Source organism: Malassezia restricta, chromosome VIII (genome assembly GCF_003290485.1).
Source record: "Malassezia restricta chromosome VIII, complete sequence".
Lineage (NCBI taxonomy): Eukaryota > Fungi > Basidiomycota > Malasseziomycetes > Malasseziales > Malasseziaceae > Malassezia > Malassezia restricta.
The window spans coordinates 325,228-342,958 of record NC_040200.1 but is presented as its reverse complement, the minus strand read 5'-3'; the positions used below and the strand labels follow the sequence as shown (position 1 = coordinate 342,958).

General features: G+C 61.6%; 8 protein-coding genes across 8 annotated transcripts; 3 read left to right on the top strand and 5 right to left on the bottom strand.

Moving 5' to 3' along the window:
* Positions 1 to 66: 66 nt before the first annotated feature.
* Positions 67 to 1,374, bottom strand: MRET_4245 (amyloid beta (A4) precursor protein-binding, family B, member 1 interacting protein; the record flags this gene model as incomplete). Its single annotated transcript, XM_027630872.1, has 1 exon — positions 67 to 1,374. One exon carries the CDS (start codon positions 1,372 to 1,374, stop codon positions 67 to 69), a length of 1,308 nt encoding a protein of 435 aa, XP_027486654.1.
* Positions 1,375 to 1,436: 62 nt separating this feature from the next.
* On the bottom strand, positions 1,437 to 2,412 carry MRET_4244 (putative vacuolar membrane transporter for cationic amino acids; the record flags this gene model as incomplete). The annotated part of the gene is made up of 4 exons (XM_027630871.1): positions 1,437 to 2,190; positions 2,255 to 2,284; positions 2,322 to 2,327; positions 2,354 to 2,412. 4 exons carry the CDS (start codon positions 2,410 to 2,412, stop codon positions 1,437 to 1,439), a joined length of 849 nt encoding a protein of 282 aa, XP_027486655.1.
* Positions 2,413 to 2,503: 91 nt separating this feature from the next.
* MRET_4243 (flavin-binding monooxygenase-like protein) lies at positions 2,504 to 4,054 on the bottom strand (the record flags this gene model as incomplete). Its single annotated transcript, XM_027630870.1, has 1 exon — positions 2,504 to 4,054. One exon carries the CDS (start codon positions 4,052 to 4,054, stop codon positions 2,504 to 2,506), a length of 1,551 nt encoding a protein of 516 aa, XP_027486652.1.
* A 796-nt stretch (positions 4,055 to 4,850) lies between these two features.
* Positions 4,851 to 5,579, top strand: MRET_4242 (NAD(P)H-hydrate epimerase; the record flags this gene model as incomplete). Its single annotated transcript, XM_027630869.1, has 1 exon — positions 4,851 to 5,579. The coding sequence occupies one exon, from the start codon at positions 4,851 to 4,853 to the stop codon at positions 5,577 to 5,579; it is 729 nt and encodes a 242-aa protein (XP_027486653.1).
* On the bottom strand, positions 5,580 to 8,066 carry MRET_4241 (calcium permeable stress-gated cation channel; the record flags this gene model as incomplete). Its single annotated transcript, XM_027630868.1, has 1 exon — positions 5,580 to 8,066. The coding sequence occupies one exon, from the start codon at positions 8,064 to 8,066 to the stop codon at positions 5,580 to 5,582; it is 2,487 nt and encodes an 828-aa protein (XP_027486684.1).
* A 606-nt stretch (positions 8,067 to 8,672) lies between these two features.
* Positions 8,673 to 12,329, top strand: MRET_4240 (RHO1 GDP-GTP exchange protein 1/2; the record flags this gene model as incomplete). Its single annotated transcript, XM_027630867.1, has 1 exon — positions 8,673 to 12,329. The coding sequence occupies one exon, from the start codon at positions 8,673 to 8,675 to the stop codon at positions 12,327 to 12,329; it is 3,657 nt and encodes a 1,218-aa protein (XP_027486483.1).
* A 107-nt stretch (positions 12,330 to 12,436) lies between these two features.
* MRET_4239 (25S rRNA (cytosine2870-C5)-methyltransferase) lies at positions 12,437 to 14,416 on the top strand (the record flags this gene model as incomplete). Its single annotated transcript, XM_027630866.1, has 1 exon — positions 12,437 to 14,416. The coding sequence occupies one exon, from the start codon at positions 12,437 to 12,439 to the stop codon at positions 14,414 to 14,416; it is 1,980 nt and encodes a 659-aa protein (XP_027486627.1).
* On the bottom strand, positions 14,417 to 17,575 carry MRET_4238 (DNA polymerase delta subunit 1; the record flags this gene model as incomplete). Its single annotated transcript, XM_027630865.1, has 2 exons — positions 14,417 to 17,445; positions 17,476 to 17,575. The coding sequence occupies 2 exons, from the start codon at positions 17,573 to 17,575 to the stop codon at positions 14,417 to 14,419; spliced, it is 3,129 nt and encodes a 1,042-aa protein (XP_027486629.1).
* Positions 17,576 to 17,731: the final 156 nt, after the last annotated feature.

Sequence of the window (17,731 nt, the reverse complement as noted above, 5' to 3'; positions counted from 1 at the left end):
CAAGGCACACACACAACGCCCCTCCCAGCGCCTGGCTGAGGTCGCTACATGATGACTAAGCACAACTTACCGTCCAGCGGTCGTGGAAGGCCGCGTGTCGAGCAGGCTGCCTTTTTGGAACGGCACGTCGAAGGCGTCGCTCTGGATGAGCGGGCCATGCGCGTGCTGCTTTCCGACGCTCTTGCTGCGTTGTAGCGCTGCCTGCTTGCGTATGTTTTTCGCGCGCCGATCGCTCGCGGCGCGCTGCTCGGCGCGCTCGAGAGAGTGCGCACTCGCAAGTATGTCCGGCCGCTCCTGGCACAGCACGTACGAGCGCGCGCGACACAGACTCTTGATCCAGTCGTGATGCGCCGCCTCGCTCGACTGCGTCGCGAGCAGCACAGTGCGCGGCCTCGTTTGCGTCCGTAGCGCAAAGCCATAGCCTTTCGGCACGCGCTGCCGATCAACCATGTACACGTCCACATCCAGCAGCGTGCACACACACACCTCCGGCCGGCTCGTCTCCGACTTGGCAAGGAACACCGCATGCTCACGCAGCTCGAGCCACCTGCGCGTCCACGTCCGATCGTCCAGCTGGACTTGGACATAGCCGCCCAGGACCGACGAGTACGTCGGAATCGCATCCGATCGCAGCAGCTCAGGCCACTCACTCGGCTTGATGAGAAAGTAGCCAGGACTTCCTCGCGCCTGCACCACCTCTTCTAACCGCTCATAGTCTCGCACGGGCCGCTCCATGCCCACATCCGGTATCACGTCGTACATGGCCCACGTATCGTGAGCGCCCGGCAGCGAAGGCAGCGCACCTTGCGCCTGCACGAACTGCATCGCATGCCATGCGAGCGTGTGCTCGTTCAGCGGCACGAGCCTATATCGCTGCACGGTCTGGAGAAACACTCGGACTTGCGATCCGTGCGGCGGCCGCTGCGTCATCGCCGGGCGCCCGTCAGGCACCGGCGCCGTGATCACGCGGCGCGACGTCGAAGGACGCGGCACTTCCGCGACCGCATCGTACGGTGGCGGCGGCGGCGGCGGGGCCGGCCATCGCGGCCCGCGGCCGTGTGGCAACGTCCGACTGCGCTGCATCGGTGCGCGTCGTCCTTCGAGAATCTCGAGCGTCTTGTCCTTCTGCCGCGCTTTCTCTTCGCGAATGATGCGCTCGTGCACAGCCGACGCGGTACGACGCGCATCGTCGTGCAGCAGGGGCGCATCGTCCTCCGCTGGCGCCACACGCAGCGACGTCACTGCATTCGACAAGCGTCGAGGCGCCTCGTCATCCGAAGGGCATCCGTAATGCTCATCATCCGAGTGCGCCGTCGACGACGACACACGCTCGCCCCCCATCGAGCCCACCAGCGGCGCGCGATCCATCTCCATCCACACACGTTGTGGGGCGACGCGCGTCGCGCGCGGCGAGCGACCTATGCATGTCACGTGGCCTATGGGTATGACGCCGCCTCGAGGGCAGCTCGCTCCGGCGCGTACCGGACAAACTGGTAGAACACGATGCCGTCCAAGAAGATGGTGCCGACGCTTCCGACAATCCAGCTCATGTTTTCGACGAGGTAGGGCACGGACGTGTCCTTGAGCAGGATCGAGAGCACGTACGTCACATTGCCACCGACCGCAAAGATGAAGAGCGCCAAGCTCAGTCCGGCACACTTGGTGTGGCGGTTTTTCAAGATCTGCGGGATGCGCGATGATAGGTAGAGCAGCGCACTGAGCCATCCAAGCAGCTGCGCATCCCAGCGCATACCGGGCCCTGGGTCGGAAGACGGTGGGTGGCTGTCGGCCGCCACGTAGGCGGCGACGGCCGTCACGAGCACGAACGACAGCGCCAGCGCGTACTTGAGCAGCGTCAGATGATGCGAAGGAAGCAGGGCCATGACGTCGTCCCACGTGGGCATCCACCGCCGAGTCGTGCTGCGTGACGCGTGCGGCAGGAACGGCGTTTGCTCCGCGTCGCGCGTCGCTATCGGCTGGCCCTCGCGGTAGTACGTGCCATAGTACCACCACTGCCAGATCAGCACCATATCACAGAAGCAGTAGTACGCGGCCAGGCCAATCATCGTCGGCAGCACCTCCTGGCGCAGGCCACCCACCAAGTTGAACGCATCACCCCCCAACCAAATGAGAATGAACCAGATCGAAATGCCCTCCGTTGACTTCAGCACATAGTTTTCCTGCATTTGACTGAAGAGAGGCAAAGCCTGCAAGTAGGCGCAGTGTAAGTACTCAGCATGCACCGCACACTCACGGAGTGTAGACAATTACCCAGCACGCAATGCTGTGCGTTAGCGTCCTAGCGCCGTCCATGTACGTACGAAACCCTGTCTGTCAGCGCACATCCACGCACCATCCCATGACAAAGGACCAGCGGTCCGTCGCGGCCAACGCGCCGTCCATCGCCGTCATGTCCGGGGGAAAGCGGTAAGGATGGCAGGGCCCTCCTTTACTAGCACGTGACCAGCAGCCGAGAAAGAAGGGTGGGAGGCAACTACCGCCATTACATACGAGGGAACCGGGGAGACTCGAGAGGCACGCTGTGGAGTAGGGTGATAAGGCGGGGCACAAAGTCCATGATGGTGTAGCGGTACTGCGCCTGACCCTGCTTGTTCTGCGTCCACTCGCCAAAGCCAAAGAGGACGAAGAAAATATACACCAGACGCACAGGGCTCAGCATGCGCAGGAAGAACCACATGAACAACTCACCGTACGCAAAGAACTCGAGCGGACCGCCCGTGCAGTGTCGCTTGGAGTGTCGCAGCGAGTCGACCCACTTGCGCATACCCGCGGGGCTCGGCCGCGTCTCCGGTCGGTGCAAAAATAGCGCGAGAAGGCGGACGTAGAGGCCAATGTGGAAATGTCCGACGGATCCAATCCCGTTCACATAGGTCGCATTCGTGCACACAACGCTCGCATCCGTCACAGGGAAGCACTGCAAATACATGTTGGGGCGCGCGTATCCGGGCGGGAAGAGGTCCTTCGGCAAAAAGTCGATCGTCGGGCGCTCAAAGCCCGTGGCCAGCACAATCATGTCCGCCGACATGAACCGAGTCTCGCCCCGCTCGTCCTTCGACTGATGACGCGTACGGAAGTTGTACTCGAGGCCGTCGTGGTGCAGCAACGTCGTCTCGCCCCGCTGGTAGTCGGCCGCGCCCTGGCGCACAAGGCGCAGGAAATCATTGTTCACGACGGGCGTACCGGAATACAGCGGCGTAGTAGGACTCATCTTCTCGTCCAGTTCTCGGTAGTGCAGGCGGCGAATCAGCTGCTCGGGCACGAGCCACGCAAGGAATCGCGAGCCGTACGGGAACAACGTAATGAAGCAATCCACGAGAAGCTGGCGCGGAATGATCCAGTGGTCCTTGCGCGCAAGAATCGTGGCCTTCTTCGCACCTCTTTCCAGAGCCGTCTCAGCCGCTTCGACACCACTCGCGCCGCCGCCAATGACCACCACACGCTTGCCCTCGAAATCGTGCTCGTCGAGCTGAGATGAGTGCAGAATCTCGCCGCGGAACGATTTCTGATTCGGTAGTGGGATCATATTCGGCTTGCCGCACGTACCGACCGTGACAACGAGGCCATCAAACGTCTCCGACGCATTTCCATTGATGATCCACCGACCGGCCTTGTTCCGATCGACTTTGGTGACACGCGTTTGGAACCGTGCATTTTCGCTCAGGCGGTACGTGTTCCAGACCTTGCGCTGCTGAGCGAGAATGTCGTCACGACAGGGGTAAATGGAGCGGTAAAAGACGAGCGGGTGGAAGCGGTACATGATAGAACTGGTCTGCAGGTTGCTTGTCGAGTTGACGTCGCACCAAATACCACCCTCTCTGGCCCGCTCTTCAAAAATCGTCACGTCAAAGCCGTGACTCTTGAGCTGCGCGGCCGATGAGAGGCCGGTGAGGCCGGCGCCAATCACAGCGACACGGCCCATTTTTGGTGCGTCTGCCGAAGGCGGCAGCGGCGTAAAGAGCACATTGATGAGCACCTGCAAGAGCTGATACAGGTAGATTCTGATGGCGTCCAGCAACGCACACACACAAGTCATCAGGGAAAAGAAGAACGCTGCCTCGAAGGGTCGAAGCTTCTTCCTTTTAAGGCATGTTCCCGATTCGTCTCCAACTCTCTTGGCGCGCCTCGCGGGCTTGAGAATCGCATCCGGTCATCACCGCTCCCAATAAGCACGGCGTGTTACGTAATCATGCGCACGGCCCTTGCTTAGATAACATCGTCAGGCGTTGCGCCAGGGAGTGCATGGCAGCCACGTGCCAGGTCGTGGCGTTCGTCCGCCTGCACGGCGCAGGGGCCAAGCTGGCTCCTTCCCAGCGCGTCGGCCACGCCGTGTCAAGGTGTCGGCCCCATGACCCAGACCGTCTCGGCTCACCTTGACCGGTGTGTGGCTGCGCGATATTACGATCCGCTGGCGTTCGCCCTGTGTGAGCGCCCGACGCTGTCTTGTGTCACATTCCGATCTTGCGTGTGCCTCTTACGGCGCTTTTACCAACGATGCGTGAGCTCGTAGCAGACCCAGCCATAACAACAAGCACGGCACGATCGATCCATTGCCATCCATCGCGCACTTGGCTCCTAGCGAGCCTGGCCGCCAGAGAAGATGGAGTAGGCGCGCACCACCACTCCGAGCCGCAGCACTTACAGACATCGCGCTCGGGCTCCGTCACGGTGTCCCATCCCGCCCCTGTTTCTCGCGGGCCAGCGCCATGCCCGAGCAGATAGGACCGGCCAGGCCGCCGCTCCCGTCCATCCAAGACGGCGTAGGCGCGCCTCTTTCTCTTACATAAGCCATGCACGGCCGGCGAGGCGTGCGCCGTTCCGGGGGTTGTGTCATGCTGCTTCGGTACCTGGGCAGTAGTGTGGCGCAGCAGCTGGATCGGGACTTGATGTCCCCTTCTGGCGGCTTTAGCATCGATCAGCTGATGGAGCTCGCTGGCTTATCCTGTGCCGAGGCCGTGTACCGGAGCTACCCACCGCAGCCTGATCGCCAGCGCATCCTGGTGGCGTGTGGCCCAGGCAACCAGGGCGGCGATGGTCTGGTGGCGGCGCGACACCTCAAGCACTTTGGATACACGCCCATCGTATGGTATCCGAAGCGCAAGGATGCCTCGCTCTTCCACGGGCTCGTGCAGCAGCTGCACAACCTGCGCGTCGAGTTTGCCGATACAGAGCACCTGCCGGCGTCGGCGCTGGACGACGCACACCTCGTGCTGGATGCCATCTTTGGCTTCTCGTTCCACGGCGAGCCTCGCGAGCCGTTCAAGTCGACGCTCGAGAACCTAGTGCAACGTACGCTGCCCATCGTGAGCGTCGACATTCCGTCGTCATGGAACGTGGACGACGGGCCGCAAACGTCCGCTTTAGCACGGTCGTTCATGCCGGACGTGCTCGTATCGCTCACGGCGCCCAAACGCGGCTCGGCATTCTTCACTGGCGGCAAGCACTGGCTCGGCGGCCGCTTCGTCGATGCGGCCCTCGATGCCAAGTACGACTTGCGCCTGCCTCCGTATCCAGGCACATCGCAGGTCGTGGACATTACCGGTGCCATGCCCCTTGACTAACTATACATGCTCTGCATACATTTCCATAATGTCATCAAACTCCGCCTTCGACGGCGGCACACGTGTTTTCATAGGGTATGCTTCCTCCTCCTTCGACTCCCCATCCCAGGTTCCCTCCTCCTCGTCCTTCCACTCGACATCACTAGCGAGCCCCTCCTCGTCCACAGGCAGCGAATCGACCGACGCCATGGGCGATGTCTCGTAGGGTATGACGGGCTCCACAACATGATGACTCGGCATCACAGGTCCATCGTAAAACTCGTGCACGCGCCCCATGAGTTTTACATCCACGATAGGCTGCTCGAGTGGGCAGTGCAAAAACACATTGCCAAACTGCCGCGCGAGACGGGCGCGATCCGAACGCGGCACATGCACACGAGCACGGGCCAAGTCCATCGGCGAGGGATTGTACCACAGGAACAGCGGCTCGAGCTTCGCGCGGCAGTACCACCCAAAGAGCACGACGAGCACGATGGGCGGAAGGCAAATCACTGCCTTGATCCAGTTTTGCAGCAGCCCAATGGCCAACGCGACAATGACCTCCATCACCGTCATCATGGCCAGCAGGCTCGTGACGACCGAGCTCCAGAGCCGGCCGCCCGTCTCAGACTTGGTAGCGTACACATAGTACAGCTGGTTTTTGTACACAAACACGGCGATCCAAAGCACACCTGCCGCGACCGCCGCGACGAGTGGCGCTAATGGCGCGTAAATCAGCCCGATCGCCACGAGAAACAGCATTTCCGCGTACCCTTTCCAGTACGAGAACGACGGGGCCTTGGTGTACTCGTGCAGGTCGCGCGGATTGTGCGAGAAGAGGTACCGATCCACCATCAGGAACCCGAGCCGCCGAATCTGCGCGAGCTCCAGCAAAAACAAAAAGCCACGCAGACACAGCCACGTCATCCAGTACGCCGACTGAAACTGGAAGCGCTTGCTCACCTGGTTCAGCATCTCTCTCGCCATGTCCGAGAGAGCCCTCGATGGCTTGTCCTTATGGCGAAAGGCCGCCATGATCATAATAACCAGATCTAGCACCACGCCGATCAGCGAGAAGATCACAAACTGCGTCGTAAACAGGAAGGTAAAGTACTGATTCGTGAGCGATCTATCGCGCGATTGCCGCGTACGCACGCCACGGTACATGGCGATGCGCCGCATGCACATCGGCAGTAACAGCGAGTTGGCAAACGAAATGAGCGGCGGCAGTACACCCGTGCACAGCGCGAACGACAGGGGGCGGTTCGTTTGCCAATCAGAGAGCGTCTGGGAAATGCGCGAGAACGCATTCAAGTTCGAAATCAGAGACACGGCGAGCAGCGGCACAATGTTGAAAAGAAACAGCAGCAGCAAGAGCACCCGTGCCCAGTGCCGCGATCGCCGTCGCGATGCCGGGTCCTTCATCAGATTTTGCCACAGGATATCGCACGGCGAGACGGCGAGTCGAATCTTGACACGTCGCGACGGCTTTTTCGTCAGCATCTTGGCTGTCGCGTGTGCATACGCTGGCATGGCGAGCGACGCGAACCCGTACGACTGTGGCGCGCCTTCCGACCGCTCTGAGCGTGCCGTGGCGATATCCTGCTCCAGCGACTCGACGACGCCAGCATAGTGCGCGATCGCATCCATTTTCGGCGCTGTCCACGCCAGGCGGATCAGCGGTCGTTTGTGGGAGCGCAGTGCCTTGTCGAGGTACCGCTCAAGCTTATGGACGGCCGCCGTATGGCGCGCGAGCAGATCAGGCAAGTTGTGCATACCGTGGCCCAGTTGCACCTCGCACAGCGGGTACACGATGCCTTCGGCCATGAGGGCCGCACGCAGCGATGCGTCGTCTTGGATCTCGGGCGCCAGGTCTGTGGCCATGAGCGCGCGCGAGAAGTAGCTGGTCTGGTACTCGCTGGACGCCAAGTACGCCTGGCGCAGGCGAATGACTTTTCGGTACGACATGTAGATCATCACGAGGCCACTGATCGTGACGCCGTAGCTCAGAATCACATGAGCCCACAGCCTCGGACCTTGGACGTACCCCATCGTGAGGTACATGAGTGTGTCCGGCACATCATCGTCCGTGGACAGGTCTTGCTTGTACGTGATATCGATGGGGATCAGAATCACGCACAGCGGCAGCGCGACGGCCGTCAGGATCCGTGCGGTCAGACGCAGGAACTCGAGAAAGACGACGGCGTCCGTCCCCGTCATGCGCAAGAGGTCCTCATCCCGCAGACGCAGCACCGTCTTGAAAAAGCCCCCATGCGATGACCTCATCGTAATGAGAGACTTGATCGAGATCGCATACGACTTGGGTGCATACAGCGTCCTGTGACGACGGCGGCACACGAGGAAGACACACAACGTCACCAGGCCTGCACCGAAGGCGATAGCCATGAACAGACCCACCGCTGACACGGTGAGGTGACCTGACACGTTGCTCTTCAAGTCGCGCAGAATCTCGTCAGCGGCATCCCTGGCGCTCAACCGGGATGCCATGGCGTGCGTCAACGGTGGCAAAAGGGCGCTGCAGGACGTGGCCCTATGCCTCCACATCATGAGGCGGTGCAGCCTGCATGGGACAGGCTCTCGCCGCGCGCGCCGGTCCTGACCCACGCCCATCGCATGGCCGTCACGTCGCCCACGCCTTGCAGCCGGAAAGAGACTGGGACGAGGGACGCCGCGGCAGCGCTTCTACGCAAGACGCGTCGTTGGTTGCTACCGCGCCGTAGCGGGGCGTGAGCCGTGCTTTGACGCACGAAGGCGACTCATGCATGCCTGGCACCACGCCATCGTACGCTGACATGCGTGGTTCTGTTTCTTTCTCCCTCGTACGCGGCACGCTGCCTACTGCCGAGGCGATCGATGGTGGTCGGGGACAGGCCGCGGGCGGCTGCTGTATGTGGAGGTGAGATCGATCGCACGACCGAGCCTCGTGGCTCGTGGAGCGTCGCCCGAATCGCCGCGGCGTGGATTTTTCTCCTTCACGTCGTTACGCCCGCTTGCTGGGTGTGGGGTGTCGCTAGTACGTCTGCTGACGCTGCACTCTGCATCTTCTTGGCGGTGCTACTGTGATTGTGTGCGTACATCCCTCGCCGCCCCACCATGCCCTCACGAAGACGTGGTGAGCCGCCTACGGCGGATAAGCGTGCTGCGGCGTTTGAAAGCATCTTTGGGCCCCGCATGCCGTCCAAGCCCCCGCCGGAGCGCAGTGCGTCGTTCTCACCGCCCTCGGCGCGGACAGCGTTCTCTCATGCGCCTGCGTACCCCCAGACGTACGTGTACACGGCCGTCTCTCCGACGTCGTCCACGACGGATCTGCCGTGGCAGGCATCGTACGCTCCGTCGACGTCTGCCGCCCACTACGTGGCGCCGTCGGCGCCACATGCGTATTCGGCCGCCGACACGTCGCTCGCCTCGAGCATGAGCGCCGTGTCGATCGAGTCGCCACCGCCTCCCACCCCTGCCAGGTCGGCGCCATGGCCGACTCGGACGCTGTCGACGAGTGTGGCGACGCATGTATACCCGAGCCACGACCGCCGCCCGCCGACGCGATATGCTCCGCGTGCGTCGATGGAAAGCACCGAGTCTTTCGACGAGGAGCGCCACCGTCCCTCTGACCTGCGCACCGTACCGAGCATCGTGAGCATGAGGCGGCAGCCATCGCTCGCATCGACGTCGGCCCCGGCCATCGAGTCTGCAGCGGCGCTCGCACAGCCCATGTCGCCCACGCGGACCTCGCGCACGACGGCGCCTCTCGTGCGCCACGCCTCAGGGCGCACGGTGCCGAGCACGGTGCATCCTGCGCTCCTCTCGCAAGTCGCACAGGCCTTGGAGGCGGTGCTGCGCCCACGCTTCGACGGCAAAGAAGCCGTCGACCGCCTGGTAGAGCTGACGCACGTCTCGGACCGCAACATGGTGCTGCTCCTCGGCCGTGCGCTGGATGCGCAGCACTTTCTGCACCACGCCGCGTACACGCACCGACTGCGCGACTCTGAGCACGAGCTGTACGAGTTTACGCACGACCACTCGCACCTGCGTGGCTCTTTCAGCTCGACGCACCAGCCGACGCTCAGCCTGCTCGGCGCCGACGGCGGGGCGCTGGACGCGGCATGCGCGACGTACCCGACGGGCGTATTTACGCTGCTCACAGGCTGCTACAGCCCGACGTGCACGCGCGATGCGCGGTGCTACAGCATCACCTGTCCGTACCGCCTGGAGCGGCAGTCGCAGCTGGTCGTGCATCCGTCGCTGCAGCACCACGATAGCCACGAGAGCCTCGTGGACATTTCGTCGCAGCTGTGGGCCGAGTCCGTGAGCAGCGACGTGTACGAGAGCGTGTCGCCGACGGAGCGCAAGCGGCAGGAGGTCATCTTTGAGATCATCTCGACGGAGCGCGCCTACGTCCAGGACCTCGAGTACCTGCGCGACCTGTGGCTCACGCCGCTGAGCACGCAGCACATTCTGCCCGAGGCGCGCCGCGCCGAGTTCGTGCGCGCAGTGTTCCGCAACCTGCTCGACATTCTCGCCGTGAACGCGCGGCTCGTCGACATGCTGACGCGCCGGCAGCGGCACCGCTCCGTGGTCGAGCACATCGGCGACATGTACGCGGAGGTCGTGCCGGACTTTGAGCCGTACGTGTACTATGGCGCGCACCAGGCAGCGGCGCGCCTGCGCCTGGAAGAGGAGCGCGCGATCAACCCGGTGTTTGCGATGTTCGTCGAGGACACGGAGCGCAAGGCCGTCTCGCGGAAGCTGCCGGTGAACGGCTTCCTGACCAAGCCGACGGCGCGCCTCGCCCGATACCCGCTCCTGTTCGAGCAGATGCTCAAGTACACGGCCGACGACAACATGGACAAGATCATCCTGCCCAAGGTCATACACCAGATCAAGGGCCTGCTCAGCCTCGTGAACGACGAGACGGGCCGCAGCGAGAACCGTCTGCAGCTCGGCTTCCTGAGCCAGCAGCTCCAGTTCAAGCCGGGCGAGCTCGTTGACTTGAAGCTCGGCGACGCGAGGCGCGAACTCGTGTTCAAGAGCGCCCTCAAGAAGCGCAGCGCGCAGTCCGACAGCTCCGAGATCCAGCTGTACCTCTTTGATCACGCGCTGCTCATGGTCAAAATCAAGGTCGTCCACAAGAACGAAGTGTACAAGGTGTACCGCCGGCCCATCCCCCTCGAGCTCCTGCAAGTCACCATGTACGAGGACGTCGCGACGAGCAAAGGCCCGCGCACACGCGCGGTGCTCTCGCGCTCGTCGTTCGGCCACCGCACCTGCCTCGCCCCCGGCGTCGGCTCGCCGCCCCTCCGACAAGACGCCAAGTCCGGCTACGCGCTCACGTTTACGTACCTCGGCAAGCAGGGCTACTCGCTCACGCTGTGGGCCAGCACGCTCGCCAGCCGCGACAAGTGGATCGAGCACATTGAGCTGCGCCAGCACCGCCTGCGCCAGCAGAGCTGCGTCTTTGACCTGCTCCCTGTGGCGCCGCGCGGCGCGCCCGTCGTCGTCACCTGCGCGGTGCCGTTCGACGGCGGGCGCCAGGTGTTCCTCGGCTTCCCCGACGGCGTGTACCTGCAGGACCTGCGTGATCGCAGCCGCTCGCCGACGCTCGTGCTCCCCCTGCGCCACGTCCTGCAGATGGACGTGCTCGAGGAGTTCCAGATCCTCCTCGTGCTCGCCGAGCACGTCGTGTACACATTCACCTTCGATGCGCTCGATCCAAGCGATCCCGTCGCCTCGATGCGCCACGGCCGCCGCATCGCGAGCCACACGTCCTTTTTCCGCGCAGGCATGTGCCTCGGACGCACGCTCGTGTGCGTCGTCAAGTCCGGCGCGGCCTCCTCGACCATCAAGACGCTCGAGCCCATCGACGTGCACGCCCGTGCCAAAAAGCACCCGACGTTCGGCAAGATGCTGCCCAGCGGACAGGACACGCTGCGTGTGTTCAAGGAATTCTACATCCCCACCGAGTCCAGCTCGATCCACTTCCTCAAGTCCAAGCTGTGCATCGGCACCATCAAGGGGTTCGAGATCGTCGACCTCGAAACCCTCGATACCCAGGGCCTCCTGGACCCCGCCGACGCGTCGCTCGAGTTCGTGCAGCGCCAGGAAAACCTCCAGCCTATCGCCATCTTCCGCATCGACGGCGAGTTCCTCCTCTGCTACAACGAGTTCGCCTTCTACGTCAACAAGAATGGCTGGCGCGCCAGGGCCTCGTGGCTCCTCCGCTGGGAAGGCACGCCCACCGCCTTCGCCCTGCACTACCCCTACGTCCTCGCCTTCGATCCCCAGTTCGTCGAGGTGCGCCACGTCGAGACGGGCGCCCTGCACCAGGTCATCACCGGCTACCAGGTACGCTGCCTCTTCTCCGACACGGCCGCCTCGACCCTCTCGACCCTGTCCCGCCTGCATCATGCACGCGCCCACAAGGCCCGCACGCTCTCCACCGTGACAGCGCCGGGCACACCACCCACCGCGCCGTACGCCGTCGCATCGCTCGATGGATATGTGTCCTCGACGTATGCGAGCTCACCGCCCTCGTTCGTCGCGGCTCGCCCGCCTGGCCCGTGGACAGCCTCGCCCAGCCCCTACGCATCGCCCTCGATGCCCACCCCGCCACTCGCGTATGCGTCAGCCGCCGCGCCGCCCTCCCATGTACAGACGCCCCTCGTCGACTCGCTCCTATCGAGCCGGCACGAGATCCTCATGTCCGGCGACTCGGCTGCCTTCCTCCTCCGGCCCCATACCCCCGCGCCGCCATAGTGGTTCGTACGCTCGCTCGCGTGTCTTGCTCATCACGTGATACACCCACCTCGCTTTTTTTTCCTCCGCCTGCGCCCCGCGAGCGTGACTTTCGACGCCTACGACGTATGGGACGTCGCGCCAAGAGCAAGCAGCCCCCGCCCGCGCCGCTGCCTGAGCCTAAGCGCATCAAGGAGCAGCCGCCCAAGGCGCCCTCGAAGCGCGAGACGGGCGCGGCGCACGCACCTCGCCCCCGAGGCAAGGAGCCCGCTGGTCAGGCCAGCTCTCAGCCAGCCAAGGCGGCGCCTCGCACACGCCCGCCCGCTGACGCTCCCCCCGACATCAGCGCCGATCAGATCCTCGAGTCGCTCGGTCTTCCCAAGGACAAGAAGCTGACCGAGCGGCAGAAGAAAAAGGTGCTCGCGGAAGTGGAGCGCCTCGAGCTGCTGCTCAAGAGCTCAGGCTACTCGGTCGACGAAGGCTCGGACGACGCACAAGACCAGCATGCCGACGATGAGGATCTGGAAGAGGAGGCGGAAGACGAGGACCTAGACGAAGATGCCCAAGGGGACCTGGAAGGAGAAGATAACGAAGACGAGGACCTAGAAGAGGAGGCCGACGACGAGGAAATAGACGAAGATGCCGAAGACGAGGACCTAGAAGAGGAGGCCGAAGACGAAGACGTCGAAGACAACGAGGATGACCTAGCAGGCGAAGACTTCGAGGGCGACGATCCGCTCGAGGGGGAGGACGCGGAAGGCGAGGACCTCGAAGGCGAGAACCTCGAGGGCAAGGACCTCGAGGACGAGGACCTCGAAGACGAGGACGCCGTGGAAGGTGAGGACCCGGAGGACGACGAGGCGAATCAGTTCCTCCTGCCCACCGTCGAAGAAGAGGAAGAAGAGCAACGCCAACCTCTGAACCTCCAACTCGTGCACATGCGCATCCAAGAAGTGGTGCGTGTCCTGTCCAACTTCGCCGCGCTCGCCGAGCCAGACAGGTCGCGCGCAGATTATATGGATCGGCTGTGCAAGGATGTACAGACATACTATGGGTACAATGAGTTCCTGGCCGAGAAAGTGTTGGACCTGTTTTCGCCCGAAGAGGCCATCGCCTTTTTCGAGGCCAACGAAGTGCCTCGGCCCGTCACGATCCGCGCCAATACACTGCGCACACGACGCCGCGACCTGGCACAGAAGCTCATCAATCGCGGCGTAAGTCTGGAGCCTGTGGGCCCATGGAGCAAGGTCGGCCTGCAAGTGTTCGAGAGCGCCGTGCCAATCGGCGCGACGCCCGAGTATCTCGTGGGCGATTACATGCTGCAGGCCGTCTCATCCTTCCTGCCGTGCATGGCGCTGGCGCCACAGCCCCACGAACGCATCCTGGACATGGCCAGTGCACCGGGCGGCAAGGTGACATACCTCTCCGCCCTCATGCAAAACACCGGCTGCATCTTTGCGAACGACAGCAACAAGGCACGCATCAAGAGTCTGACGGCCAACGTCCACCGCATGGGCTGCCGCAACATTGTCGTGTGCAACTACGATGGCAGACAGTTCCCCAAGGTCCTGGGCGGCTTCGACCGCGTCATGCTCGACTCGCCTTGCTCGGGCACCGGCGTCATTAGCAAGGACGCGAGCGTCAAGACAAACAAGTCCAAGCGCGACCTGATCCTGCTCACACAACTGCAAAAACAGCTCATTCTGTGCGCCATCGACAGCGTCAACCCCAAGTCAGAGACGGGCGGCTATGTCGTATACAGTACATGCTCCGTCATGGTCGAAGAGAACGAAGAAGTCATCGAGTATGCGCTGCGCAAACGCCCGAACGTACGCATCGTACCGACCGGCATCGACTTTGGCCGCGACGGCCTCAAACGATTCCGCAGTCGCACGTTCGACGAGCGCATGACGCTGTGCCGCCGCATCTTCCCTCATGTACACAATATGGACGGCTTCTTCGTGTGCAAACTCAAGATCGAACCCATCAACAAGGGCGACAAGCGGCGCATGGCACAGGAGCCCGATGACGCCGTCTTTGACAACGCGCAAGACGACGCCATCATCCAACGCGCTCACGAGCGCATGGCCAAGAAGCGGCGCACATAGTTACCACGATAGATCAAAGCGCTGCACGACATGATTCGCATCCTCCGCGTCCATCTGCGCCCGCTTGCGCTTAAAGAAAATCGGGCAGTCTTGGTTCGAACACAAGACGTCATTCGCCAGCGAACCCTGACACCGTTGGCAGCACGTCCACAGCCGGTTGAACTCCATCTCAGCCTCACTCACACGCCGCACCTTGTCAAAGTACAGCTCCGTCTCACGCGGCTTGCAGTTCGAGCACACGGCCGCATGCTGATCCTTGAGCGGCGTACGACACCCCAGGCACTGCACCGTCTTGACCGCAAACTTCATGAGCGCACCCACATTCGACGTGGCGACTTGTAGAACGCGGGTATGCTCGCCACTCAACAGGCTATTGGCCCGCTCGCCGAGAATCGGCTCAAAGATACGCAACAGCGGCTTGGACAGCTGGTTGTCGAGATAGTAGCGCGTGTCGATCGGAATATTGTGCTCCAGCGCATACAGTGGATCCTCGGACTTTTCATACGCGGCACTGCCCTTCGTTCCCTTGACAATCACATACGCCACACGGTCGCCCAACGCGGGCGCTGAGCCAGCGTCACGCTTGCGCATGCGCTCAGCCAACTCGACATGCGCTTGCTTCGCCGCATAGTCCGCCTTGGCAAGCGCCTTGGATATCACCAGCTGCGACATGTCAATCTTGTTCTGCAGCAGGTCGGCAATCACTTGCTTGGCATAGTCTTCCGCCCCACGCACGTCCCGGTCAATCAGCATCTTGCGCAGACACGTCTCAATCACCGTGCGCACGAGTCGGCAATTGTCACGGCGCACCGTCTCGATACCCTTGGTGTCCATCTTATCGTGCGTCTCTGGACGCGTCCAGTACAAACCAGCATACCGCTTCTTGTTGATCAACAAGTAGGGAAAGTAGACCTTCTCGAACTCAAGTCGAATCGGCTTGACAAACGACTTGCTCACGTACTCGGCCGCCTCCGCACCAAGTGCCATGGCCTCCTCGACGTGACTCACGCCAAACTTGACCATCACCGAGTCTGTGTCACCGTATATGACGACCGCATCATGGGCGTAGCCGTTCTTGATCGTGTACCGCGCCTCGACTTGGCGCTTGGTCTCCTCAATCATCTGACGGCCATACGCGGTGACACTCATGGAAATCTCCAGGCATGGCAAACGGCCGACCGTCGCACCAGTGAAACCGTACACGGAATTCGCACTCACCTTCAGCGCAAGCTGACGACCATCCAGCACCGCACGCCGCAGCGGATCTGTCTCCTTCTTAAGATCGGCCTTGGCCGCTTTACGTGCTGCCAGCAAATGCTCCAACACATCGGGCAACAGGCCCTTTCGACGCGAGGTCGTGACGAAATAGTTCTTGTTCGGCGTCACGACATAGTCCTGCCCTTCGACCAGTGCCAGCCGCTCAATGGTGCGCTTGTCGATCAGCGTCGTATAGCACAGATTGTGCGCCATCATGATAGACGGATACAGCGACGCAAAATCCAGCGTGGCAATGGGCTTGTCATAGTAGCCCTGCTTAGGATCTAGGACCGTGGCACCCTCATACTGGTCGTCGCCGCCCTCATTTTTGTACGCGGGGATCAAGTAGCCATCTTCACGCGCCTTGCGGAATAGCTGCGATATCACCTTGATTTGCTGACCACGGCTCAGGAGGTAGTTGAACGGCACGCCTGTGACACGCGCCATTTCTGTGTAATTGATCAGACACATGAGCTTGTCCATCAATCGCTGCGGCAAATAGGCATCCTTCAGACAGTACACGGCCAATCGGCGTCGAGTCTCTGGCCCCGCGTTCTGCAGCTCGGTGATGAGCGAGTGATGCACATCTTCCTTCTGTTCCTTCAGAAACTCGAACGACACAGAATTCAGCGAATAGCTGCGCAGCTTGTAATCTCGCTGCATGACTTGCAGCATATCCAGCTGGATACGGCCCTGCAATTCTGTGTGCTTCGAGTCGCGCGTACCGTACGCCTTGGATGAGAAGTGTGTGTCTTTGGCCTCGCTGCGCGCATTCTTTTCACGACCTAGAAACGGGAACGTGGTCACTTTCAGAGCCTTGGCACGGTCCAGCAGGTAGGGGAAGTCAAAGTTGGAAATGTTATACCCAATGACCACATCAGGATCCACACGCTGCACAAAGTCAGACCACGCCTCGAGAAGCTCGACTTCCGTGTCAAACGACATCACATGGCACCCCACAATGTGCGAACACGAGCCGAGCGTGAAAATGTTCTTTACAAAGGGCGCCGACTCGCCTTGCCGCGTCACCATATTCGCGATCTGAATGACAGGGTCCACGTTCGGGTCCGGAAACACACCTTTCCGACCCGCACACTCAATATCGAAGCTGAGCGTACGCAGCGGCGCCATCTTGAGCCACTCGTCATGGGGCGCATGCGACACGATCGCATCCGGCCCACAGTCGAGCTCAATTTGGCACCGTGAAATACGCTCGTTCGGCGCTCGAAGGGTATATCGGCCAGCAGGAATCTCAATCCAGTTCATACCCACCACCTGGTGATCAATCATGAAGCGGAGCGTATAGGCCACGTTGTCAAACGATACATTCGGCTCACCAGCGACAAACAAGTCACGAAACGAAATCTCGCCGCGCTCAAACGCGCCTCGCACACGCGGCAAGGAACGTAGATCACTCACCGTAATTTTCAGAAAGGCAATGCTTTCAGGGCCCGTGTACTGCATCAGATTCTTTTTGCTTTCAAGCGCCACATCCGCTACTACATTCATTCCAAACGATGCATTGACTGAATTCTTCAGGTCCGCACACGTAGATGCGAAAAAGCCACGGGGCGCGTGTACGTAAAAGTAGGGGAGAAATCCGTGCACATGTACCAAGACGGGGTGCCCTTCCTGCGTTGCGCCGTACATGCGAATCTCTGGTACCGCATGAGATAGCTGGCACTCTTCCACGTCAATTTGCTGGAACACCACGCTGTGCTGAGTCGCGTCCAGTGGTGCAAGTGGCGGCCGTTCCCATGTCGCGCTGGGATCTACGATGTCGTGAGCGTCGCAGTACGTACCAGTCTGTGCATCATCTAGATTTGCTAGCGTATCAGTGAATGAACCTGGCTGAGCATGGATTTTGCGTCGCTTATGCGACGCGTCATCTGCCATGGACATGCCCGTCGGATCGTCGACGTGTTCGTGGAGCAACGCGCACGCGTCTGGATGACCGAGAAGCAACGCGCAGTTTCTGTCATAAAGCCACGTGGCAGAGATCGATGACGCACGCTTGTCATCGACTGGACGAACGCTCAACGCTTTTTGCCACTGACG